Source organism: Pithys albifrons, chromosome 1 (assembly GCF_047495875.1).
Source record: "Pithys albifrons albifrons isolate INPA30051 chromosome 1, PitAlb_v1, whole genome shotgun sequence".
NCBI lineage: Eukaryota > Metazoa > Chordata > Aves > Passeriformes > Thamnophilidae > Pithys > Pithys albifrons.
In genome coordinates, this window is record NC_092458.1 from 16951316 (window position 1) to 16978946 (window position 27631).

General features: G+C 41.3%; 1 protein-coding gene across 2 annotated transcripts; it reads right to left on the bottom strand.

Moving 5' to 3' along the window:
• Positions 1-27631, bottom strand: IRS2 (insulin receptor substrate 2). 2 transcript variants are annotated; one of them, XM_071567203.1, is made up of 2 exons: positions 23743-27631; positions 1-2423 (listed from the first exon to the last, which is right to left on the bottom strand). In XM_071567203.1, the coding sequence occupies exons 1-2, from the start codon at positions 27248-27250 to the stop codon at positions 2419-2421; spliced, it is 3513 nt and encodes a 1170-aa protein (XP_071423304.1). In that variant the 5' UTR covers positions 27251-27631; the 3' UTR covers positions 1-2418. The 2 variants fall into 2 exon arrangements, with proteins under 2 accessions (XP_071423304.1, XP_071423218.1); XM_071567117.1 differs by lacking the exon at positions 1-2423 and adding an exon at positions 21983-22409.

Genomic DNA, 27631 nt, shown 5'->3' on the forward strand with positions numbered 1-27631 from the left:
TGAAAACAGGCACACAAATACTTTACTCCTTTCATAAATAACATATTTTATTGCATATGGCTATTAAGGAGAGCATCCATGATCAATACAGACTAAATACAATACACTACTCTAGTTCCATTTATTCTGGTCTCCAGCAGCATCACATTTATCCTTATATACAGCGTGTACATTGGAAGACACAGCAAGATAAGTTAAGTCTCTTGTCATATCACAATAGCAAGAAACATATTTAACATCTTGATATCCAGAAACAATACGTACCCAAAAAGAAAACACTGCTTAATAACTGTTAAGGTTATATAGCAAAAAATATTTTAAATTTAAGGTAAGTCAGGCAAAATGTACAAAGACCCAATATACACTGTGAAGTTATAGCAAACATAACATTTATTTATTTTGGTTCCATTCTGTAAACTAAATTAAGAATGTAAGTATTGCATATGCCTTTGTGAAATATACAAGATAGAGAATAATTGGCTATATTGTCAAGTTTTTTTTAAAGTTTCTGTATGCATTTTAGCCATTTGTTTTAGTGGCATGATTTCTTAATTGATAAGGGATACTTCAAACTAGAGATGTTCAGCAGGTACCACACTCAGTGCTGGTGGGGGCAGGGGGCAGGAGGGTTCCAACAGAAAATGGTAAATGTATGTAGGGTTTTTTTTAGTTCCAGACCTGAACAAGCAGCATTTTAGAAATTCTTAAACCATTCATAGTATTATTGTTAGAAAAAAACCTCAAACAGATCAGATATTTAAATTGATTTAGATGTAATCTTGTATTAGCCTATGCATTGCTGTGATTTAAGACTCCAGAAATTACACTGAAATACAATGTGTGTCATGGGGTAGGGGAAGAATTAGTTTACATTCATCTTTGTCTTGTAATACAATCCTCAGTTCTAAAAACTCAGCATGTAAGCAGGAAGATCGCATTGCCATTCACTGTATTTGTAAGACATTGACTCTTCTCTTCCTCAGAAAAACAAAATTCCAAAGATAATGCATTGCTAACCATGAAGTACAGGTTCCACCTAGCACAATGATTTAAATTAAAAAGAAGTCTCACATAAATCATAACTTAGTAATACTTACATGTCTATCAGAGCAGGCACTGGGAAGGTACCCTTAAAATGTATACAAACTCTTCAACAAATTTATCAAAAGAGAAGCAAGGTGGCATGACATTCTGCTAGTCTGGTGCAACAGTTGTACGTGACTTGTGACGGTAGGTGCCACATCACTCTTCAGGCCACTGGAAATGCAATGCACAGGTAGCCTTGAAAAGAACTCAGGATAAGTGACTGCAATGGTTCTTCTTCCCTGTTATAGTGCCTGCAGCTACAATGGTGCTTTCCTGGTAAAAGGCAAATATCAGGACTTTCTAGATGGCAAGATAATACTGTGTTAATATTAGCACTTGAATCTGCCCAATACCCTTTATCATCCCTGCATTCCTAGCATGCCTATGTGGATTTTTGGTTACAAGAAACGCAGCTAAGAACAGGGTTAGCTGACAAAAGTGAGCTTGTAAATAGAAGAAAAGGCTTTTGCAATCTGAAGTACCTACATAAACACCTACATAGAGAGGATTAAACAAGTGTGTCAAAGGTACAGAGAGATACCCCTAATACAGTTTGATGTTTTTAACTTATGTTGCTTCAGTTACACATTTTATACTTCTTAACTACTCTGAATCCTCTGTCCAAGTCTGATTCACAGAGTTTTATCCCATTTTAGACTTTTCAATGCCCTACTTAGGCTTTGTCTGAGAAGTAAACCCTGCGGCTAGCGATTCAAGATCCAGCAGCAGCAGCAACTGTACGTGTTGCAAGTTCAGTAAGGCTGGCGACCATTCTTGAGAGACTCAGCATAGAGATAAAGGAGTTCCTGTCGTACACCAACACCGCAAATCCGGCTTTACTTTGATCTGAGGTAGTACTGTCGTAGGCTTGAAATTATGCCAGTAAATACCAGATCTTGCTGCTTCAGCAGGTGTTACAAAATCCCCTAATATGCCAAAGAATAAATACAGTTGTCTTTCAAGAGAACGAAAATGAAGGCATTGGCCATTAGTTTAAGAGGCCAGCAGAAAAGTTCCTACAATATAAAGAGCATCTCCAACTTCCGTTGAAACAGCAGCAAAATGAGACCATAGATGCCATGGACAGGTAATGAGTTAGGCAAGTTGCTTTCCCTTCCTCCCAGATTTGTTGCACAGTTTGGCCCACAACAGTTAAGTAACTGTTAGGACCAACAATAACAACAATAAAAAGTAAACCTTAAGCAGCTTCAGTTAACAAAACCAAAACCAAAAAACAATCCCAAAAAGAAATAAACAAAAAGGTAAATGCCAAGCAGCTTCTTTGTATGTTGTACTCTGTCGTTTGAGGTCACGGTGAGAAAGCTAACTCCTTCACTCTGAAAAGAAAAATGAAAGAAAATCAATAAAAGAGGCATAAAGGATTTCATATACATGTTTTAAACAACACAAAAAATACCATAGAGATATTCAGAAGAGATCATCACATGAAAAAAAAGCTATGCAATAATTGCTTTCATATTTGTATATACCATAAAGTATCGCAGAGGCAATAAAGAAGTACTCTCCAATCCAGCATCACCTCCTTGTTTTCAAAACCTTTTAACTGTGGCTCTTCAGATCAGCAAACTACAGGAGACAAAACTGGTTAGAAAACCTGACACAAAATTCCCTCAGTTCAAGTTGTGACCATGACAGTTTGCGTCAGTGGAAAGGAAAAGGGGTTGCAGAAAGTAGCTACAAGGTCAACTGCCTTTTTTTTTCTTTGTCAGCTTGGTGTTATCAAAAGCTTTCCATTTCCAGACATTAAAAACATGTTTAGAGACTATGCTGTCTTTGGGGAAGGAGTATATTAAAAATGTAAGTATAGAAAGAACATTCTTATAATTTAGTTATTTGATTTATTAAATAACTTTTATTCCAGACGTAAAAAAATGGGTAGGTATGCAAATGGAAAGAACCTTCCCCCAGCTACTGATTATAAAGCTGCTTTAAAGAGACAAGAGAATAATGCAGTAAAATAAAGACTGAATATAATGAGACCAATCCTATTTTAAAGAATGCATCTGAATCCTTTAGTGTTTCTTCACTGCAAAGAATTAAGCAATAGCATGTGCCTAGTCCAAAAAGGGACATTATCATATTGATTAACTCACAACATTAAGATGATTTATTAACATGATCATTGAAAATCAAAATTTAATAGTTTATAGCAGTTTTCTTTGTTGTATGTTGTTGTATCCAAGTTTACAAGTAAAATGAAAATTTTAGTTAGATGATGTATTACACAAGTTTTTTCTAAAAAATTCAGGTATTTGGAACACTTGGAGATTGAACACTATCACTTAAATAAGTGTATAAAGAACACGACCTTTTTTACTGAGCTGATACAAGAAGTCTGTATTCCTGGGTATTTTTAATTCCTTTGAAATGATAAAGCCAAAACAAATGATATACAAAACCTGGATGTCAAATGAAGCACAGGGCTTATCTGTTCAAGTTTCAATCCATATAAGCCTCTGATAAACCAATACAAAGGCTTTTCCCTCAAGTCTACACAAAAACAAAGGCTGATGTATCTTGGCATGTATGTGAGAATTGCTAAATCGTTATCGAGTGTCTCAGAGTTAAGGTTTACTTAAGAAATTAGTCCTGCTGGAGTCAATAGTAGTCACTATATGATCAGATACTTAGGATATTGCTTGGGATTTTACTTCTAGACAGAGCTTGATTAATTTATAGCTCGCCAAACCAAAAGAAAAGCATCTCATTGCCCCCACCCACTGCCATTTATTTGCTGCCACTTTTTTCATCAGAAACTAAGTCAAATCTGTACAATGAATCTTCAGTTAACAAGCTTTTTTTGTTTGGTCTGGAAGAGTATTTTGAGTTAAGAACTTGAACTGGCTTATGGTCCAATCAGGGGAGTCCAAATTTGCCATCACTATCCCAAAAGCTACATGGGTGAACACATGGTAGGACAGCTCTCCGATAGCAGCAGAGATCCCTTATTTAAAGAAGAGACACCTAACAAACCCCTCTGTTCCAATTTTTGTTCAGGGAAGCAGCATAAGTGCATCATGTAGGCAAGTTAAGTGAGCATTTAAAGGTACCTGCTGACTCTGTGTTACTGCTTTCCTCCTTCAAATGGAAACAAACATGACAACTACATTTACATTCCCAAAAGTGGATAGATGATATTGAAAGCCAAATAAAGTTAAAAAAAAAAACATTAAAAAATCATATCTTCAGATAGGAAAAAAAACATTGGTGGAAAACGCAGAGGACACAAAACAAGTATGTTTCCAGAAGAATGTCAGCCTGGGGTAGACATGAGAAAAGATTATTAGCAACTGAGTAAACTTCATGTTGTATTTACAGTACAGCAGATACTGTCTGGACAGAATTAAACTGGAGTAAGTGAAGTGGCTGATGCTTCAAAGCACTTTCAAACTTAGTTAACAGGATTTTGTAGGTGGATGAGAGGACTGTGGACACAAGCCTAAGAGCCTATGAAGCAATAAATACACCATCCAATGAGTATATAATGCTAATGTGTAACTCAAAATCTAACCCAAACAATCTTCAATAATGAAACAATTTCCCCTGGCTTCAATAAGCTGTGAATCAGGTTTAGAATTAGCTTTGAAGCAAGAAAGCAAAAATAACTACTGCTACCACCTGACCCATGTAGCAGCAATGTCAGCTTCAGAGGAAGCCTATTTGCAAAAAAAAAAAAAAGTGAAAGTTCCATGCTAAAGTGAAAACAAAAGCCAACCAACAAACCAACAAAAAAAATCAACGTTATTGTTAATTTGTACCTCAGTGATTAGTATCTTTTATATATTTCAAGCCTCAGGTCAACATTTCACTCACACAGCAAGTCACACCAGCATACACCTTTTTCCAGGAACTAAAAATTCCTACAGAACATGAATATATTCTTTGGTAACTTCATTCTCCATGGGCATGCATGAACCAAAATATCAAGTCCAGCACTGCGTCAATCCTGAGGTTTCCTCTTGGTTTGGGGTTTTATTAAGAAAAGCATCCATGATAAGTGCCAAGTTTTCAAAATAACTTAAGTCACTTGGTTCTCCTACAACTGCTTCTTGGGGAATAAATCAGAGAATAAGCACACAAAACAAACTGCTAGGGAACTACCAAATACTCAAACTTTTTAAATATACTGTCAAGAGAATACAATTGTTACCCAATTAAAGAAAATCTACTCTGCTTATTAATTTTCAAAGTCAGTAAGCAATGATTTTTTTTTAATTCCTAAAAATAATTCTCATCCGCTAACAAGCACACAGGCAGAAACAGTTATTCATGTGGCTTATGGCAAAACACATTGCTGGTTGTTATTCATAATCAGTAAATTTATTGCACTGGCAGTCTGACTGCCAGAGCAGATCAGGCATCGGACGCAGAAGCCCCAGCTCTGCTGCAGGCTTCTGCCCTGACTCCAGATAAATCACTCAGTGGCTTTATTCCTTTGCTTCCCCACCCCATGGTGTCTGCCAAAGCAATTTATGCTGTGATTCTGCTAACTAACTTTTCTTGAAAGAAAATCCTACTGATACAACTGAACCTGGAGGTTAACAACACATAAGTCTGTGGGGCATTAGGCCAGGCCATTAGACAGCACAGCCCAAGGAACTGAATCCCACCTGTGGGGAGATGTCTTTGGTACCCCAGACACCTGGGAGGAGATGCATGGCCCTGGGCAAGGTAGCTGGCCACCTTGAAAGGGCTAGTGTATCCCCAATCAGGGGGTTGTACTGCCCTCCCAACCCTCCATCTTCCTCCACTATATATTGTAGCTGGCAGGGCACCCTGCTGGAGATGGGCCTGCATGGGTTGTGGGCTTTTGACTCAGCAGTGCCTTCTTCATGCCCAGAGCAGTCTGTGTCAGCAAAAAAAGTGGAGCAGGGAGGCTGGGGCTGAGGGTGGGAAGGGACAGGACGGATCCTGATGGTAATAAACGTGTGTCGACCTGGCACTGACGGCAACAAGAGATGGTCTGAACTACAGTCTCCAAGGGATTCTTTATAGGAGGGATCACAGGATACACACACACCATGAGGGTCATAAACTTGGCCAAGCATCCAAATGCAAATACAGCCTGCCTGCACCCAGGATGCTACACAGTATGAGCCAAATCCTAACCTGGCTCCAACTCTCATTAAGCAATGTAATGAATACTCTACTTAACATTATAGCAAAGTCTGCTAAAGATAATAGAACAACTCATGTGCTCAGGGTGACTCTTCACAAGTAATTCCCGGAAATCTGAGCTGCACTCAGTGGGACTCCACTTACGCAATAAAGCTGAGTACAAGTCAGAGGGAAAAGTTTCAATCAGAGCTTAAACACTGGCTTTACCAATACTTTGTAGGGAAACATGAAGTAGTAAGCTCAAAAAGTTTACAAAGCCCATGAATAATATCCATCCAAAGTAAAATGTTTTCATATTTGATGAGAACAACAAGTTTAACCATGGAATGAAAAAGACATATTATTATTTAAACAAGCTGTGGCTGATCATAATTGGAGAAAAGCTGTCCCAAGTAACTAGGCTCTTTTGATATGGTATTCCACTAAGAAACAGTATGTAATGTTATTTAGATACATCTCTATTGTTTAACAAATTTCGAAAAGCAAGCATCTGGCCAACACAGATTCTCCCTAACAAATAATAAAAAACCCCAACCAGACAAACAAACAAAAAACCCTCTAAATTTCTCTAAAGTGGTAAAGTAGGGAATTTGCAGCCACAGTTATCTATATTAGAATGAGCTTTACAGTACTTTTAACTTTTGTGTCAAATTGTTAAAAATCATATCATCTTGAATTACATTAGGACAACAACGGGGAAAGATTATCTTCTAAAATGGGAAATAAAACAGATAATCATCTGCGAAAAGATGCTGCAAGAACCTTTTGATTTTTTTATGCCCTAGCATACACACAAAAGGTTAGTGTTCATCTGATGTTATGGACAAATCATCAGAATTTATGAGTGTTGATTTTTAACCAAAGGTACTAAAAATCAGAATAATCTGTATTTGATGACACATATTTACATGACTAACACTTATTTTACCTACAATCTTACAATGGAGTTAAAGCAATTGAGTGTCTAGTAGAAGTACAGGTGAGAATGTGGGCTATGCTTAGTTGACTTCAGAATTTGATATAATTTGTGATTCATGTAATTTTGCAAAGGTTCTTATAGATTTAGTAGTACTAATAACTAAACATTAAAATGTAATTATGTAGAAAATAAAGGATTAAACTTAGAAATGTCATTATAATGAATTTACAGTGCTGGTCCAGAAATACATTTTCCATTTCAATTATAATAAATATATGCACTTCAAATTTAAAATTGAGAAACCAGACATGCTCATTTTTCCCAGGATTAATTTAATACAGCTGCTCTTGTATCTCTTAATTTGAGACCTACAGTCACTGTATACTATTAAACAAGTTTGTATAGATGTGATTTAATCCCATGATAAGGAATAAAGTAAATCAGACAAAAATCCCTCAACATAGTACTATCTAAAATACGTTCAATTTTCCTCTCTCTTGCAAGTTTGGTATACAACCATTCAAAAGCATTACATGAAATTAAACAAAATCAAGTTCCTTCCTTTGTACGAACAAAATGCTAGAAAATACACATTGAGTCATTCTGGCCTTCCACTGGGGTCTTAACAGAGGGACAGAAACATATAGGCAGAAGCAGATGTGGAAGCTATAAGGAAAATTTGCCACTGAAGAGATTAGTCTGTGGCAGTCAGCCAAAGAGCCAAGAGCTACTCCACAGTTCACACACACAGGATGCACAGGATTTAACCACTGTGGAACAAGAAGTCACATTCTTGGTTGATGACCATGTGCAAGTGGAATTGCCTCCCACCTTGCAACTGTCACACGATTCCTGTATCAGTTTAGATTCAAGACCAGCATCGCAAAAGTGGCCTCAAGTGAGGTGGTTGGCTTAAATTTTATAGCTCCTTTCACTACACCAAGGAGAGAGAATAGCTCTCCCAGGTGCAGCCTAACAGCAATATTTGCATAAAAAGTGAGACTGAAGTTTCTTAACAGACAGATTTTTTGCAAAACAACATGCTTGCTTCCAAATGACAAAGGGCAAGGGTGGAAGGGATTGGTGACTAACACACAGAACTACCTACCAATCCTATCTCTGGAGACACAACAACTGAATTAGAACACCTGCCCCAAAAGCATACACTAGGCAATACTCAGCTAAATTCCCCCAAGCCCTGTGTGTATGTGTATCTCTACATCCCTGACCCAATCACCCTACAAGGAGCTAGTCATCCTAACTCCTTAGAGTCAAGGGGAGGAAAGAGTCACTTCTAAGCAACAGTTCTGCCCTATTTCATACTGGACTCTGATGAATAAGGGTTCTGAAAGACCTCAAACTCTGTGAGGTGTACACTTGGTATTCATTTTAGGAGAGATCATATCCTTTTGCAGATCTTTACAATTCCTGGGAGCTTTGTTCAGCTGGCATGTAAAAGGCGTATTTGTCCCTCATCTAATTTATATTGGTAGACATTAACACAGCCAACAACAAAGAAGAGCTCTTGTAAGTAGAGCTTGATATTCTCACACAACTGTCTACTGAAATGCCGTCAATGTTGGCTTTCCTATTTCAGGCAGGTAACAGTGAGGTGAAAAACAAATGTACAATCAGACTTCTGGTTAGGTCCATAAGTGAGAACCTGAGTGCCATTCTAAGTATCAATGGACAATACCAAAGTTCAACAGCTTCTCCTGAGCTACTAGGTTATCTCCACCCATATGCCTGAAAACACAACACTAGAGTGCTCTCCAAGAGCTTAAAAGCATGCTTTTTTCTCTCTCACTTGGGATAAAAAGCAACCTTTTCCACTGATTAAATTCAAGAATTATTCATATTAAAAATTTAAATATTCATAGAACAGAGATAAGGACTCATGTAAGTTGTGGGAAGTCATGTTCACTCTCCCTTTCCATTACAGCGAATACCTAATTTCACAAAAACATCTTTAATAAGAAAGAACAAGAACACTCTACCAAAGAAAATATGGCAAAGACATGCTGTAAGATAGGGCGGGAGGCAAAAGGACTGAGATTGTTTTTCCAGCCAAAAAGGTACTGGACACTGGTCAGTCCTGGGTGCGTGCTCTAGCCATGCAAATATTGTGGGGAAGGGAACAGAAACATGTCATCCAGACACTCTGAAAGACTGATTCCTACCTCCATCACTACATGAGCTTAGGCACCTTGTGTCAAAAGGAGGCTTCAGATTCACTAAGCCTTGAGAAGACTGGAGCATTCCTCCATCCTAGAGGAAGACATTGATCTTCTAGAGAGCAGAGTGCTTTAAAACATAAGGCACTCCTCAACTTTCACAGTCAACCACCATCCTATTTTGCAAACTGACTTTCAGACAGGTCACCGAGGAGACAAACAGCCCTGGCATGACATACATTCACTTACGCACCTGACCTGCCATCTAAACATACTGGATGGTCACACACTCAATGTGTCACACACTAACTAAGGCCGGTTGCTGCAACTTCTGGACTCTTGAGTTAGGAGATACGTCCAGAGAGATGCATGTTCTTCCAGAAGAGGTACATGGGGACTGGAAGGAGGGAAAAAGAAAGCAGGAAAGGGCTAAGAGGAACAACTTTGCATGCACGGGAGGGCAATATTTTCCCTACTGTATTCTCTTGTTGCTGCACCCTCACTTCATAGTTCTCTCTCTACAGAAGCCCACTACGTCTCCTCAAAACCAGCCACTCTTTCTCTAACACAATCCTCCAAGAGACATTTCCCACTATTCCTTCAATAAACAGTCAAACACACTAGTAATCAAGCCAAAATGATGTGTCAAAGAACAATATTTGTAGATTTATTATTTAAAGATTGTATTCTATTCTCCCTCGTATAAAATACATCTTTAAGAAATGCTAAAAAATTTAAAAAAAAATTTATGTTGCATTTCTAAAACAAACAGAGGCACTGTAGCTTCTTATTCTGACTTTAATATCAAGATGAATTAGTGTTTCTTTCTGAAGCTGGTATGGATTTTAGTGCATACAGAAGTTAGAATTATGTTAAGACATGAAAGGAGATAATGTATTTTTGTCACATGCACATGGTAAGTATTATCCACCTATCCCTCCTGGAGGCTAACTGATACTCTGTTGGAAAGTAGAGGCAACAAGCTTAGCAAACTGTTTAGAGAATTAACTTTGATGGTTAAAATTTATCTTCTGAGAACACCAGTTTCAAAACTGGAAGCTGGTCATAAAATAATTTGTGACAGCAGAAAGCCTGTAATTACCTCCTCCTTCTTACTCGTATTTTACTTTCTTTCACAAGTTAGAAACACAGATTATACTGAATGAACGAGATTGTTCTCAGCTCCCCTAGATGCACCTTAAATCATCCCCACCTAATAGCTTACTGTAGAAAATAAAAAAAAAAAGTGAAGCAAGGCCACACTGATTTCTTCTGCAAGACAAAACAGATTCTGAAGTTTCACTTTCAAGAAAGGTAAAAGTGAATGCAAAGTGCCAAGTTTGACCTACCTTAAGGAACAACAATATCTGAGACATGCAATGAATCTCAGTTTAGCAAACAGTGCTTATTTAATTGGTTTTTCAGCCACAAGACTGATACCTTTTTCAAGAAAAAAACCCAAACTGTTAAAAGTATGAAAATACTATGCTGTCAGAGCACACTGTGCTTTCACAGCACTTTTCTCAAAACTTCAAAGGGTTTTTTTTTAAAACCAGTAAAAAAATTAATGTTGATTACCTGCAACATTACCAGCTCCAAAGCAAGATGCATTTTCTTCTGTAATTACAAGAGTTCTCAGTCAATATTTACAGAAACAGGGTTGTACTCTACTGTTTCACCAGTTTTTTCCTCCTCTCTCAAGTGCTTTTACACACGTCTTTCTTTTGTTTTATGGCTCCCCATATCCATTGCCATTATATATATTTATAAGCAACCAATTATACATAACTTCCTTAAAAAGGCTCATCAGTACCTGATACAGCATTTTTGAAAAATACATTCTACTTCTAGAAATATATCTGACCACATACCTATATAACTGACACTGTCATCATCTTTTTGAGATTGCATCATGTTGCCAGGATTGTTTCTATAAAACAGATTAAAACTCATCTTTGGCACTTAAGATGGAATACTTTAAAGTTTGGCTCTAGTCCTTCAGTTCTCAGCAGAGAATTCCTCAAAACTTCAGGGAGGCTTTCCAGTACATCAAGACCTGCACATCTTTTCTCCTATTGCCAGCATCCTAGGTATTTAAAGCTGCTTAGGATATCTCAAATAGGTATGATGAACACCTCAGGATATCCTATAAAGGAACTATGACTTCCTTTAGGATACCATGCAGTGGCTGAAATTTTATAAAGCTATGATGATGTTGCACAAGGATGCTCTATGAAGAACAGAAAGATCGCAGACAATGCCATGCAGAAACACTTTGCAAAATACCAGTATTTCCCCCAAGGCATCTGCACCTTTAAAGCCCAAGTCTTCTTGCAAGTGCTAAGGCCCTGATACTGTTGCACATATTGGGATTGACCAGGAAATATACTGAAAAGTGTTCAGTCGACAATGCAGCAGCTGCACAGCTGTGGAGGAAAAAAACCAAAAAACAAAAACAAACCAAAAACAAAAAACAACAAAACACACACACACAAATCCCTTTTAATTTCACATTTACTGAACAAGTACAATACATCATCAACTAACCAAAGTACAGTCTGGGTCAGGCTGGAATACTTAGCTACGCCAGCTGATCCACATACAAGTACCAGTCTCATTTCAAGTCCTTCTGCTTAAAAGAGACTTTGCACACAGCAAGGTTGATCTCACAAGCTGCAGATCTCTGGAAGTTAAATGTTCCATTTACGCCAAGTATATAGGCTCTTGCTATGGTCAGGGAAGACAGTTTTGTGCCCATCTCCAAGACCAGCTTTGACCAGCCTCTTCAATACTTAAAAGGCACCCGCATCCTTTTAGTGACTATATAGAGAAGCCAGATCCTTATTTTAAGAGGACTCTTTCAGTAGGCTCCTAATAAAGGGCAAGTGAAGTGACTACAGACTGGGCCAAACCTCTCAGTTCTGCATAAAGTGCAAGAACAGTGGCTAGATAAAAAAAAAAATCACCATATATGTAGAAATCTAAAATAGGAACATGGACGCTTAAGACATACTGGAGACACTTGAGCTGGAATCTGCAACACAGAAGACATTAAGCAGTTTCACTCAGGACACCTACATGAAGGTTCCTTAAGATTTGGTCAGCCTCTAGCCTCTACCTTTTAATTATAGTCTTGTCCATCAGAGCAAAACAGGAATCTAGCTGAATTCCACAAAATTTGTCAGGAAAAACATAGATAAATGGCCTCCTCTGGAATATCCTCAGCTTGCAAATAATCCCATTCCGTCTGTGCTAAACAATCCTACCAAACATTTCCGCAGCAAACATATGATGCCTGTTTATAAGGAGGAAAAAACAAGGAACCTGAGGCGCTAATAAAAGGCACAACAATTTTGACAGTGTCTTTTACTTTGATGCCTCAGTCCCTGCAACTATCATCAAAAAAGAAGGCAAAAAAAAAGCCAGAATCAATCTATCAAGACACCACAGATACACTTTCCTATACAGCAGGAATAAGACTTGAGCAAAATCATTTAACCATGTCCATAAACCACATAAAAAATAAACCCAACATGAACAGGCTTGTTCGTCCACATCACAGCTTTCCAAATTACAGTAGAAAGCATCCATGGACTGTATCAGAGGTCCTCATTTCCAGTAGCTATTTTTACTTAAAGTACATTGAAAAAAAATTAATTGAAGCAATTAATTATTACAATTCCAAAAAAATCCTGTGTAGTGACAAATGGCCTGAAAAAGAACCTAAGATGATTCACAAGAAAGAAATGGTTTTAAGCCTCCCCTATTAATATCTCATCATTGCTATGAAACACCTTGGAAACCTCTGTCAAATTAAGAGTTACCACATTACAGAAACAGCAAAGTTAAAGAATGGTGTTGCCATATACACTAAGACAAACACGCCTACTAGAAAAAATAACTCCAGTAGCATCTGATCTGATGAAGAAACAATTTCAGACTTAAAAGATGGCAATGCTGTTCATTCCAACAGCCATACCCACACTATGCTATATCCTGTACAAACATGGGTATCACGTATTTTCAATGTTTTTCCTAAACTAAATCATGAAATTTGGACAAGTTTCTCCTGCTCAAGGACTGAGAGGAATAGAAAATGCTGCAGCATTTTCTTACAATATGACAACATAGCATCCACATGGCCATTATGGCAAGATGAAGTTTGGCACATCCATGATAGTTAAACCAGACTAAAGACTTAAGGAATAATTTCAGACTCCAAATACTCTCTAAATGATCTCTCATAATTAATCTATCCCACAGCAGGCTGTTATACAAACATCCTGCGTAGCTCATTCACAGCACTGTCCTGCTCCCTCTGCATTCAGGTACAACAGTTTGACTGTGCGCAGTCAAGCGGCAACATCTAAGCAATTGTTTCCACTTCCTAGCATAGCCAAGTGTACATTTACTAAAATAAGAGTCCATCAATTTATTTCCTAATATTTCACTACTATCCAGTTGCGACGCCTTTTTTTTTTTTTAAATAACAGGTATACTATCTCATGTTACCATATCTTAAACACCTTTCAGTTCACTGTCCCTTGAATACCCATACTAATGAGGGGGCGGGGGGTGGGGGGGAGGGTAAGGAAAACAGTTAAGAGAGGACCCAGCTTAGAAATCACTTACAGTGCTGAAATACATCAGTGCATTTGTATCTGGAAATCATCCTACTGGCTAACAACCAACCAAGTACCATCTATTTAGTTATTTAGAACCCACAGAATCTACCATTTATTTAAAAACACACTGGTTAAAGTTAAAATTTTATCTTTATAGAATTATTTAAAAACACATTGATTAAAAGTTTATCTTGATAGAATTTTCGTTTGACATTTAAAGATTAAAAAGAAAGAACAGTATACTAAGTCACCTTTTGGTAGATATCCAAAAGAAAGCAATATTATCCTAGCACTTATTAGAGCATGTTAGAATCTCTTGCTGGTATTTGTGAGAGTAACTGCTAGACTGTTGGGATAATAAAACAGTAAGTAGTAACAGTTTTAAGTTTATGGCAAATTTTTTCAAGTATTCTGTGCCTTGGGATCATATATATGTTTATTCCTAATGCTCCACCACACAGTTAATTCTCTGTAACTACTGTTAAACTCGAGCACTAATTCTGTAACTTCACCATTCAGAGAACTATGTAACTTTGCACAAAGTTATACAAGATTGATACCAAATCCAAACATAAATGTCCAAAGTTTTATGCTAGATAAAAACTAATTAGTTGTAAATAATTTTATAATAAAGTGCCTTTTCATAGTTCACAAACAACTTTCATATTAATCACCAACACAAATCTTTATTGTTTCTGTACAGGACTGTTACAATGAAAGCGTTACTTTTCTTTTTGTTATGTTAAAGACACAGTATTATTATAGTCGTATTTCATTAATTTTGGCAGAACTAATTGCTCAGGACTGAAACCTCTCGTAGAAGCTGCAGGTACACGTTCCTACAATTTTTTCCAAACATTTATGAAGTAAAAATGCATGATACTAGAACACAGTTGAGTACAACTGCCTTACACAAGAACTTTCCCTCCACCTTTCAGTTCCAAATCTCATCATTTCATCACAAGAAATCTTTCTGAGGTATAAGTGAAAATGTTGTGGCGAGACATAGCACCTGACTTTTGGTCTGCCTTTTAAAGTAAACTAAAAAGCACTCACTGGAATTTTTTGTTTTAAAATCAGTATAAGAGAAACCAGTAAAAAGACTACAGAAGAAATTCACACCCTAACTTCTCAGTAATTCAAGCATAGGACAGACAGACCACAATAATTGAAGCAGTCAACTTGGTGATGTAAAAGAACTCTGCATTAACTAGGAAACTGATGAGGTTTGCAGCTATTTGTCAATACTACTCTTTTTTAAATAGTGCTAAAATGTAACATTACCTGTTCTTGCAAGTAAGTTTCTATAACCTTAGTTATCTTCATCAGTGAAGGAGGACTGAGCCAAAATCACTTCTCTTTTCTTGTTCTTGAGCAACTATTCAACAACGCTGCTTTCTATGTAAAAGTTAAGCCTAACTCTGCCTCAAAAGACTGTCAGATATCTTGTTCAATCAATCTTGTGACTTCTGATGACCAAAACCTGAGATCCAAAGCAAACAAAAAATCTTTCTAATTCTCATTCCATACAATAAGACATTTGACAATGCTACTCAGTTTACTGAGGGGTTAAATTGGACATTATGACTGCCTTTAACTCTGATATTTAAATAATATTCTGCCTCCAAGGACACAATGCAAGAGGCAAATCTAAAACTGGTTAGATCTTATTTCACTGACATGATTTTCCCACTGTTACTGGAATGATTTATTGATTTCTCTTTGACTGAAGAGAATCAAAGTCCTCTGCCTCAACATGTGCTTACAGTGGTGTTCTTAATATACTTTAAAGTATCTGTAAAACGAATTTGTAACTTGAAACTCAATGGAACAATGCATTTCATACCTTACACTCATCATCACAGCACATATCAAAGAAATTTTACTAAAGTATCACTTGGAAAATTCTCCACAGTGCTCTACGATTTCTAAGAAGATTCTGCTGTTTCTGATTATCAGCAAGTTTGCTATTTTGGCATCACACTAAAGCCCCAGTGCCTCCATTTCTGACCCCTTCAAACAAAAACAAGCTGCTCAACAATGTCTAATCCGTGCGTCATGTAATCCTGCTTAATACCCTACAAACTCTGGGTAATATTTGGGTAGTTTTTAAATTTAGCAAAGAACATCCTGGCCTAGTTCAAAGATACCGTTGCCTTGGGCAGTGTCCCCTAGAAACATCGCCCACACTAGTTTCAAAGAAAAGCAAACACACACATATGCATAAAAGAACAAAAAGGAAAAACAAGAGTTCCTGGTCTAATGACATAATAAAAACACAAAAAATTACAAATCAAATTATTGAAATGGGAATGCATTATGCAAGCAACAAACACACCACTCAAACAATTAAAGAGATATTCTGACAGTCTAACACCGCTTATGGTCCATTTACCAGCACAAGCACATCTGACTCCCTGCTTCCAGCGAGGGCAGCCTCTGCTGCAGAGGACAGTGGCACGGCCAGCTGAATCACGCAAGTCCAAGCCTTCCTCCCACCAACACTGAGCTATTAATATAAAGTTAGCTATCACTCCACCAGAGAAGCAGCAAATTCCTTCTTTGAGACATTGCTTGCTTTCTGAAGCATCATTATCTTAAAAGTGGTTCATACTGCAAACACTACAAAAAGAGGTCTAAACTAAATTCCACCATAATTTTTCAGCATAATGTCCTGACTGTCCTGCCTAAGATCTCTCAACCCCTCATTGGAGGGCAAATATGTTCCTATTTTGTTTAGGCTGTCAGGCAGACAGTCTCCAATCATTAGCCTCTTGTCAACAGCAATGCCGGGGTAGATTACTACTGCGTGGTCCTTGTAATGGCAGGTGCATGGCCCTGGGGCTGCCATCTGCCAGGAAGGAAGTGTCCTCCTCTAGGATGCTGAAGAGATTGACAAATAATGTAAACAAAACACTGAATCATTCCTAATCTAGGCAATAAAGTTATTGCATTACTCTTCTGCAGCGTAGATGCTACCATCAGAGGGGGGGGGGTGGCTTAGGTTTGTGGCTTGGGTTGTTTTGTTCCTATTTACTGAAATAAAAATACACAGTAAGAGAACTTTTATTTACCTGAGACAGGCAATTCTATATTTAAAAATAAAAAATTCTATTATCAAAGACAGTTTTTCTGGGAAGTATCTCCCCACTGTTAACTTGTAACATACCTCTTTCCAGAGTGTACTGCCCTTTGAAAGCAAGAACTGGATTTTTTAAAGTTACTATTTTTGATAAATCTACACAAAATTTGGCATCATCATACCTGATTAAAAAAATTGAGAACATCTCTTTTGAAATTTTTATTAAAAAAAAAAGAAAAATAGTAACAGAACTCCTAGTATTGTCTTTGGTCTTTTCAGTCAGTTTCTAAAGGGATTTCTCATGATCAGATTGAACATCTCTCCTAAACAGTCCTAGTTCAGTGCCTATTTGTCACCTCAGCTACCAAGCAATTGCACAACTCCATGAAAATTTGCAGGTACTTTCCTATTCTCCAGGAAAGTTACTCATTACCATTTAACTGGCAACACAAAGATTACAAACTACTGCTGTCTTTGAGTGAGCCTCAAACATTACTATATGTGTTAGCACTTTAACACTCCATGAAGTGTATTTTTAGGTGACCATCTGTAAAGATGTAAAAAATCTTTGCATTAATTTCTCTGTAGTCTGAATAAGGCTTACAATATTGAAGCCTTAAAAGCTTGCTTTAACTACAAACAGAACCCTGCAACTGAGGGATTCATTCTCCCTACATTAGTGTGGAAACCACAAATACAATCTAAACCTGTAATCCTGGTTTCCTCCAAAGCTGACAGAGATGTAGGGGAAAATCCATGCTGCTTTATAACTTTTATTTAAAAGACAGTGGGAGCAATCATCTTTGCTAGCTAGCTGTGTTTACTGCTGCTGGTTCTCCGGAGCACCTGCCAGACTGACTAATCCAACATGCTGGATAGCTAAAGGCAGTTGACACAAACAGAAGCATAAAAAAACCCAAACAAGAAAAAAACCACACAACACTCCCCATACACACACACACAACCCCCCACCCAAGAATAGTTTTCCTTTGAAAAGTCTGCCGCAAAAAAAGCCAGTCTTTTCAACAACCAGAAGTAAGGAGACTCCTCAGCTGAACTTGGCTTTTCAAGGCTGCCACTCTTGACCTCCTACATACATATGCACAAAAACTTTAAAAATAACTACATGTCAGATAACAGACACACAAACAAAACATATCTGAACTTTGGGGTCATTACACAATCCTCTGCAAACTCACAGGACACTACTGATTTTCATGTATACACAGACCCCTTCAAGCAAAAATTTTAAGACACTACAACAAAAAACAGTTGTTAAATCCACGTGCATCCTAACTTATCAATCAATATATTCACTTTAAATTGCTATTACACATACTCCACCAACTTAGTTTAAAACTTTGTTAATGTTAAAACTTTCACAAACACTGCTGGACTGCATCATGACTAAAACAACAAACTTAGACAGAAAAAAACATATGGAAAGCCAGTACAAAAAGCATACTGTACTTCAACAAAATCAGAAGAAAAAAAGCCACAAATATAGGCATTTCTTTAGGTGTTTATTACTTTAAAAGGAAATATATTAATGGTGCTTTTACTATAAATACTGATACAGACAGAAAATACCTGGATGTAACAATATTACCATTTAACTGCTGAATAGGGAGGGAAGTTAGATTACATGCACTAGCTAATTTTTTCAATGGATGCTTGCTGTGTTTCAACTTATAAACCACTTCAGAATTCCAGTGTAATTAATGCTATTTAAAAATAACAGTAAATCAAGTGCAGAGAAACATGTTACTCTCTCCTTATTAAAAAAAAACAAAAAAAAATCCAAAGCCCCCCACCATATAAAACATGTCCTAATACTATTTCTGCTCAAACACTCCTTTATTCTTTTTACTTACAAATGAATGTTAGTCTCTGGAGCTATCTTGAAAGAAATCAAGTAATCAGAAGCAATTATCAACCTAAGCATTTCCTCTGCCTTGAGCAATGACTGTACTGGTTCATTTTAGAACAAACCCACCATTCAACTTTGTCTATAACAATTTATCTTAAATGACTCAAAGTAACCATGACATTCTTTCTATGAGCAGTATAGCTAAACATAATTTAAAGTATAAAGAATAAAAGTCTAATAGATGTCATGTGTTTTCATACTCTATCTGCTTGTAACAAGCTGACATCCGTATAATCAACATAATTTAAAATATCAAAGGCTTCATTTAATCTTAGATAATTTCAGTTTATATTTAATATTTCACGAGTGGCACTGCTAGGTTCAGATCTAACCACTTTGCTTTGGTCAGCTGAAAAATGCAATCTGAAAGATAATAAATGAATTCTGAGATGTTGTAAAAGAAAACTTCAAATTTTTAATTCTAAGTGAACGTTAAAAAAATCAAACTATATAAGTTCTTAAACGTAGTTCAGTTCTTTCTCCTGTTAGTTTTGATGTTTTCACAGAACTTAACAGGAAGAGAAACTACTACAACTGATCTATTAAAAAAGACTTTGAAAGATGTACAGATTTCTAACACAGCATACAGTTATCTTAATACTTTTAAGAAGTAATTTTAAAATTGGCATTAGTTTTGTTAAAAAGGCAATTAAACATTCTCATGTCGCTCAGAGAATGAAAACTTTATGGCAGCTGGCATATGAAGAGGAGGAAAAAACCCAACGATATAATCCATTGTGCAAAGTAATCCCAAAGAAAAAGGAAACAAAGGTTATGTTTTCAACAATCTAAAATGCTATTAGAAAGACACAAGAAGAGATTTCTTCAGATAGGCTTTTTATTGTTTAGGTGCAGCCATAAAACCCTCACAAAACTAAAAGCTAATTGACAAGGCAGGGGTGGGGGTCACGATTATCAAAAATCACCTTATTATGATCTTAAGTAGATGCATTACAGATGATGAGTTCTTTAAACAAATCAAGACAAAAGAAACTAACATGGGAGGAAAAGAACTCTCAGCTTTTTTTTGCACCATTACACATAGTATCTGTTCACTTTTAGAAAACTAGACCAACTACTGAAACATTTACAAGTTAGAGCTATAGAGCACTCTGTGAAAGGCAAAGAAAACAAATTAAAGATCAGCCGCCCAGTTCTGGTGCTCTCAATTAAGCAAAATTCCCTACTATATATAACCACTAAATTTAATGGGAATCTTACTTAAGAATTTCAGGATTACACAGAAAGAGTAAAAACCCCATTGAGACAGACAAAACTACCATTTGACTTCAAGAGAACTAAAATCCACTATAAAAAGTCACATCATTATTGAGTGTAATCTGTCATAAATATACTGGAATAAATAATTCACACTACATGAAAATAATGTGTAAACATCTCCATAAATAATTAAATCCATATACAGTTCATATGTTTTTAAGCAAAAAAGCAGACATAATTTCAGAACAATGGCTAATTATTAGCAAGTAACAAGTTTTAATCAACCAGTAACAGTATTATTTTATTTACATATCAGATAAAGGCAATTGTTTCTCCAATTCTTAAATATTTGCACATTTTCAAAACAGAGTAAAACTAAATGAAACTACGATTTCAAGCAACTGTTGAGTTGTTCTGTTTTGACAGCAGCTGTGGATGCACTCCTTGCTCCTACCATGCCAGGTCAGTATGTGCAGAGATTTCCAAAAGCACAGCACTCCCTGCAGCAGAGGCAAGTTACCAATAGTAGAGACAAGCTACACGTGAAAGTTAGCCACCTTTAAATGATACAAATAATTTCTCTTAAAACATTTACCCACATGAAAATACAACTACTGCTACAGACCTTAAGGAAGAATTCAAACTGAGTTTTTACATGTATCTTACAAAAATTGAAATATTCATTTACTGAGAAGGTAATTACAAGGAACTTGTTAGTATACTCTGTATCTCAGAGTCTCCTGTTCTAAATATTAATTATATGTGGATTCTCCATTGTTTTAAAATTACTAGGAACCACTCTTGGGTTTTGAAGAAGTAAAGCTTCTCACTTTTCTAATGTAGTTAAAAACAAAATTTGAAAAAGTCCAAACTAAAGAAACAATTCTGACTATATAAGCTCTCTCTTGTGCAAACCACTAATTTTTACAGAATTAGATTTTCTCAAATCCACCTAAATTACTACTGTTAAAATAATCTTGCTTAGACAAAATAGTTTTCTTTAAATGGCATTTGTTTCTTTATAAAATGTGAGATTTGTAGTAGTCTCCCAAATCACAATGTTTGAAATTCAAATACATTAGCACAATACTGGTTGACCTTTTTAAACGGTGGCAGAAGTCTTTCCATAAACGAACTCTGGTGTGAAATCCCAATGAAAACCAAAAGGAAAATTAGGAAATTTGCAAAAGTTTATGATTTGATCCAGCTTAAACCCATAAAGTTCTTTGTGATGTATTTCTCCTTCCCTGTGCTGTGAGTTTCCCAGTTTGATGGCCACAAGTGCAATTAACCTGATGCCCCGTTTTTTGTACCCGACCCTGCACACCATTGGCTGACGATGCTGGTGGTGTGAGGTTCTTCTTTACCACCTTCGGCCTGACTCTGGTTACATCCATCTATCCCTGAGCCCCGTACACCTCCTACAGAGACGGTCAATCCCAACAAGCCTCCCCGCACCACTTCTCCACGTGATCTGCGTTTAGAAGCTTACCGGAAAGAGGAAAAACAAACACGCATGCAGATTAAATATTAAAATAAGGCAAGCCTATAACCATCCTTGGACAAACACACGCAGCAGCACTGAGCTCTCTCCGCTGTACGCCGAGTACCACATTAACACGGCTGCATTATCCTTTTGTTTACTAGATGGGAAGGACAGCGGTCGTTTCCCCCCTCCTTATCTGACCGACCGCCTCTCCCATTCCCGTGTGCCGCACGGATGCCGGCCGCGGTCCCGCGCCGGGTTTTCCCGGTAACCAGTGCCCGCCCTCCCCCCCGTCCCCTCCTCCCGCCCCCCTCCTCCCGCCGTAGGGTCAGCAGTTTGGGGAATGCTGTGGAAATAGCTCTTTCCCAACACTGGGCTTGGTTTGCAGTTGGGGCTGTAGGTGGCTCAAGGAGAGCTCCTCGTTTCTGTGAAAAATCCGTTTGCAAAGCAAAGGGCCGCGATCGTCTGCTGGAGCCCGGGAACGCCATCCCCGGGCCGGGCAAGGAGAGCGGGGGCTGCAGCATCCGCACCAGGCTGGGGCAAACCACAGGGATCCTGAAAACGACCCCAGCAAAACTAAAAGCAAGTGACAAATAAGGCTCTGCCCTCAACCTTTCCAGTCATTCAGAATAAGACTTCATCCTTTCAAACTCTGATATTGAATTCAACAATCCTCTCGTCTTAATTAGGTTCAAAGCTTGCTCTGCAAACGGTGAATCTCTCATCTTTTCCATCTTCCCGTACTTCCTATCAAAAGAGAAAATATTTTCTTCTTCAAAATCAACTAGCTAGTCAGAAAACACAAGGAAAAAAACCCCTACAGGTGGCTCTTACAATCTGTTGCTGTTCGCTTGTTAGTGATGCCTCTCTCAGCACTGTGAATACAGAAGCAATACCGACTTCCTCTCCAAGCAACTACTTTTTCGTGTATCATTTCACCCAGCTACACCCACAAACGTGTATTACATAGAGTTTTAAACGTGTATGCATAGAGCTTTAAACTACCATGTCTAGCATAAATTCAAGAGCCAAGGGAATCCTTATGGTGTCTCACCATGAACTTTTTCTGCTTGACAGATTGGCTGCTCAGTGCCCTCCTCAAGCAGCCCCCGATTGTGTGCAAACCCTCACACGTTGAGAGGAGGTGGGCTGCTGTTCTGGAGAAGGGAAGGTATTTGTTTCCTTCCTTTCTTTTTTCTTTTGTATTTTTTAACAGCATGACTAGCAATGCAATAAAGGAACAGCTACATACTTAAAACCTAAATTCACCCCAAGTTTCTTATTTCTTCAGTTTGCTTTTATCTTTGAACACCTAACATTTGCAATCCATATAAAAGCAAGCCAACGAACTGGTCACCCAACGTGCGACTAAGTTGTCACCTGGAATATAGTGACACACCACTATAGGGTGGACTCTTCAGTGAAATGTGTGATACAACACGCAACAGCTAAAGCATACAGGGATTTATGGAAATAATTATTACAATTTTTCTAATTCACATTTCATGCTCACCATGATTTACTGTTAAACTTCCACAAGAGACAATGTATTTCAAACCCATGATATTAAATTTATCCTTCCTATTTTGATATTTTAGACTTTCTCAGCTAGAGAGCCAAGGATCGTTTCTATCATCTGGTGTCCTCAGTAAACAACCCTGTTTTTGTCAATCGTTTTACATTTTTAAGCAGTATTTAGAAGCTGCATTAACATGAACTATTTTGGTCACATTTCCCAAACACTTCCCAAAATCTTATATAAGAAAACTCTGAAGTACAGCACAAACATAGTAACTGTGTAAACATCAATTTCTATTGGTGTAGACAAAAGTGTACACTCATAATAATGGCACAGTAGAATTGAAACATGAAGAAATATCCCAAAATTAAACCTTTTTTCTCATACAAAGAGCCACCAAGTTCCTCCAAAACTGCTTTTTACAGGACGTGTAGAAGGCAATACAAGTGATTTTTAAGAAAGCAAGGAGGGATGGTGCTCTACTTGACAACACACAACACTGTGGTGGCAAACACTAAGCACTAAAATGCATAGCAGGCACTGTCAGACATAGCTACTCACCTTTCACAGCACTTGCTTCTTTCAGGTTGTGAGACAGAAAGTCTATGCTGGCATAAGTGCTCATCTCTACTCCATTCATACCCCCGTTCAGGAGGTGCCTGGCTTTCAACCTGGATTTGTCACAGTTTGCCAGGGACCCATCCACCACGTCAATGGCGATGTAGTTGAGGCCGTTCTGGAAGCCAGCAGAGGTCTCTCGGCACATTGGACTGCTACCCTGCTCCTCCTCCAGGCCTTCGCTTTTCCTGAGGGACACATTCTCCACGGAGGCTGAGTTGTGTCGTTTGGGGTTGTGTGCGAAGGAGGGGGACACTGGGGTCACAGTGGTGGTGGAGGAGAAAGTTTCTGAGCTGTGCCTCCTCCGCCCCTGAGGATCTGCCCGGATGACTTTGGCCCCTCGGTTCGGGTCTGGGGGAGGGCTGGAGAGAATGAAAGCCTCCACCCCAGAGAGGGTGAGCCTCTTCACCCCAGCCGTGGGGCTAGTGACCCGGGCACTTTCTGGCTTCTGAACGATGGGTTGGGGTGGGGTAGTGGCCATACCAAAGGTCATCTCAGTGTAATCCCCACCATCTGACGGGCTGGACGAACAAGCCACCCCCACAGTCGCTTTCAGGTAGCGCCCGTTGGGCTGACTGGTGCAGGAGGAAGAGCCTGGAGAGAGAGCTTCCAAGGAGCCCACTGAAACCGTGCCCGACTGGGAGGGTGACTGTGACCCAAAGTCAATGTTCATGTAGTCAGAGAGAGGGGAGCGCCTCTGCCCTGTGCCTGAGCCGAGGGAGGAGGCTGGGCTGTCTGCAGGCAGCGACGGGGGAGAATAGACAGCAGCATCCCCGAAATCAATGTTGATGTATTCACCAGGGCTCTTGGGCTCAGGCGGCAGAGGGTGCTCATTCATGCTGGGCAGCATCGTCCTCAAGGTCTCCAAAGAGAGGCGGCTGGGCCGGGTTGCCCGCTGGCACCGCTGGCTCAGGAAGCTCTCAGTCCGGCTGTGCCGCAGGGGCGAAGGCACCGTGTGGCTGGAGGGAGCGAAGGTGCCAGCAGGCGACTGGCCCACTCCACACACCGCCTCCTCCAGGATCATCCTCCCGGGGGAGTTCATGAACACATACTGGTCACTGTCCTTTGCCAAGCCCTGGCTCTTGTAGGAACGGGGTAAGGAGCTGTATGAACAGCAGCCAGGCTTTGAGGGCTCACTGGACCCGTGCCCTGAAGGGGCAAAAAAGAAGTCTGGGGGGGTAAGGGAGGGAGCTTGGGGCCCATGCTGGGGGTCCCGAGGGGACATATTGATATAGTCGCCATTACTCAGCCTTCCATCTGAACTCTCCACAGACAGCTTGGAGCCACACCACATCCGCATGTACCCACTATCATCAGGTGAGCTCTCCCCAGGCGAGCTGGTCTTGTAGCTGCTCCCGTTCCCGGGGGATCCACCACTCACACTTGCCCGGGGCTGCAGAATCTGTTTGGGGGCAGACACGCTGGTGGGACTCATGGGCATATAATCATCTCCACCCCGGCTACCCTGCCCTAAGCCTGCGGCAACACCAGGGGTCATGGGCATGTAGCCGTCATCATCTCCCCCTCCTCCCACCGCTGCCGGCGGCCCCAGATTGGTACTGCTGCTGCCGGAGCTGCGGTGGGAGCCGATCTCGATGTCCCCATAGTCCTCGGGATAGGGGGTGTAGGTCACTTTGGGGGAAGCCCCGGATTGGCAGGAGGGGAAGAGGCGGCCGGCGCTGCCGGCGAAGGTGGCACGCATCAGCGTGTACTCGTCGAGGGAGGCGGAGGAGACCTGCGGCGGAGCGGGTCGCTGCCGGCACGGCGTGGTCAGGGAATAGGTCCGCTTCCGATGGCACCTGTCGCCGGTGGCGTCGGGGCAGGGCCGGTAGCAAAGGCGGCCGCTCGGGGGCCGCTCCATCGCCATGTAGCCGTAGAGATCGGTGCCGCCCCCCGGGTCGCGCACTGGCGGGGTCTCGGCCACCGACTCGGGGGTGTTGCTGCGGTTGCTGGCGGTGGAGGAGGAAGAGAAGGGGCGCAGGTCTCCGCCCGGGCTAGAGCCGTACTCGTCGAAGGACATGAAGCCGGCGTCGCTGGGGGAACCGGAGACGGAGGCGCTGCCGCTGGACGGGCGCTGCGGGTGATGCGGGTGGGCAGGCTCCGAGCCGAGGCCGCTGCTGGAGGAGAGGCTGATGGGGCTGGTGGCGGAGGGGGGCGAGTGGGAGGCGGGCATGGACATGGAGCGGCTGCTCTGCAGCCCGCCGCCGGCCAGCATCGGCATCAGCTTCCCCGCCTGCCGGCCTCCGCCGCTGCTAAGTGTGTGCGAGCGGCTCAGGGGGGTCCGCACGGGGCCCGGGCTCATGGGGCTGCCGGCCGCCGAGCCCACCCGGCAGCCGTCACCCTCGCTGGCCGTTCTCACTCGGCACGGCGTGCTCTTGGTGCCGGTGCCGGCGCTGGCGGCGAGGCTGTCAGTGCGAGAGCGGCGGAGGAGGCCAGTCTGGCTAGGAGGCAAGTTGACCAGGTGGTGGTGCCGGCGACCGGGCACGGTGATGGGGTGAGTGGCGGAGGCGCCGCTGCCCCCGGGCCCGCCAGCCCCCCCAGAGGAAGAGGAGGAGGAAGACTGGCTCTTGCTTCGGGGCCGGAACTCGGACAGCTCCTTCAGCGCCTTCATGGCCTCGAGGATGGTCTCGTGGATGTTCTGGGCCACCACCGAGTCGTCTGCCTGCATCCAGAGCTCGCCGGGGCCAGTGGCCGCCGAGCGCCCCACCTCGATGAAGAAGAAGCTGTCGGAGTGGCCGCAGCGGCGGATGTTCATCAGCTGCAGCGTGACCGAGGGCAGCTCGCAGTTGAGACGCACGAACCCAATGGTGCGGGCCGAGAGGCAGAGCCGGTGGACGCCGGTGAGGTTTTTACTCTGCCCCAAGCCCTTGGGCTTCAGCGTCACCTGCCAGACCTCCCGGTAAGCAGCGGTAGCAGGCGCGATCAGCCCGTAGTTGAGGTCTTCCCCAGCGGCGGCCAGGGAGGCGGCGGCCGCGCCGCAGGAGGCGGAGAAGGGGGAGGTGAGGTGGCGGTGGGGGGACCCCTGGCAGGCCGCCTTGCCCTCGTTGAGCAGGTCCGTGAGAGCCCGGTACCAGCCCTCCTGCTCCTGCTCGTTCTCGGCAGCCACGGCGAAGTACTCGTCCTTGGTGTAGAGGGCGATGAGGTACTTGTGCTTGGCGTCCGCCCGCTTGTTGATGTTGAGGCAGGAGTCCAGGGCGATGACCCGCTTGGGAGCCCCGGACTTGTTCCTCCATTTCTTCTCGCTCTCATAGTACTCCAGCCGGGCGCCCCCCGCCTCCTCCCCGCCGCCGCCCGGGCCGCGCAGCACGAAGAAGCGCTTGTGGCCGTGCTTCTGCTTGCGCAGGTACCCGCACTTCCTCACGCCCTGGTTGTTGTTGTTGTTGTTGTTCAGGTTAGGGCCGGGCGGGGAGCTCAGGGGGGGCAGCAGCCCCAGCACGGCGGGGCTCGCCATCCTCAGCCCCGCGGCGGGAGCGCCGCCCGGCTCCTCTCGCTGCTGCCGCCGACGCCGAGCGGATCTGGCGACCGAGTGCCTCGGGAAAAAAAAAAAAAAAGAAAGAAAAAAAAGGATGTAAGGAAGCGAGTAAAATAAAGTTATTCCTCCGCAGAAGAGTGCGGCTGCCCGGAGCCGCAGCGGGATCCTTCGCTGTCGCCTTTAGGCAGCGGGTAATACCGGCGGCCGCCCGGCGTCCTCCCCGGCTCGGATACCGGCGGCGCCGCTGCCGCTCCCCGGCCGCCGCTGCTGCCGCTGGTGCTGCCGACGCCGGCGGGAGTTTCGCCGTAAGTAACACATCGCGCTCCGAGTGCCCCAACTAAAGAGCAAAACAACACGTGA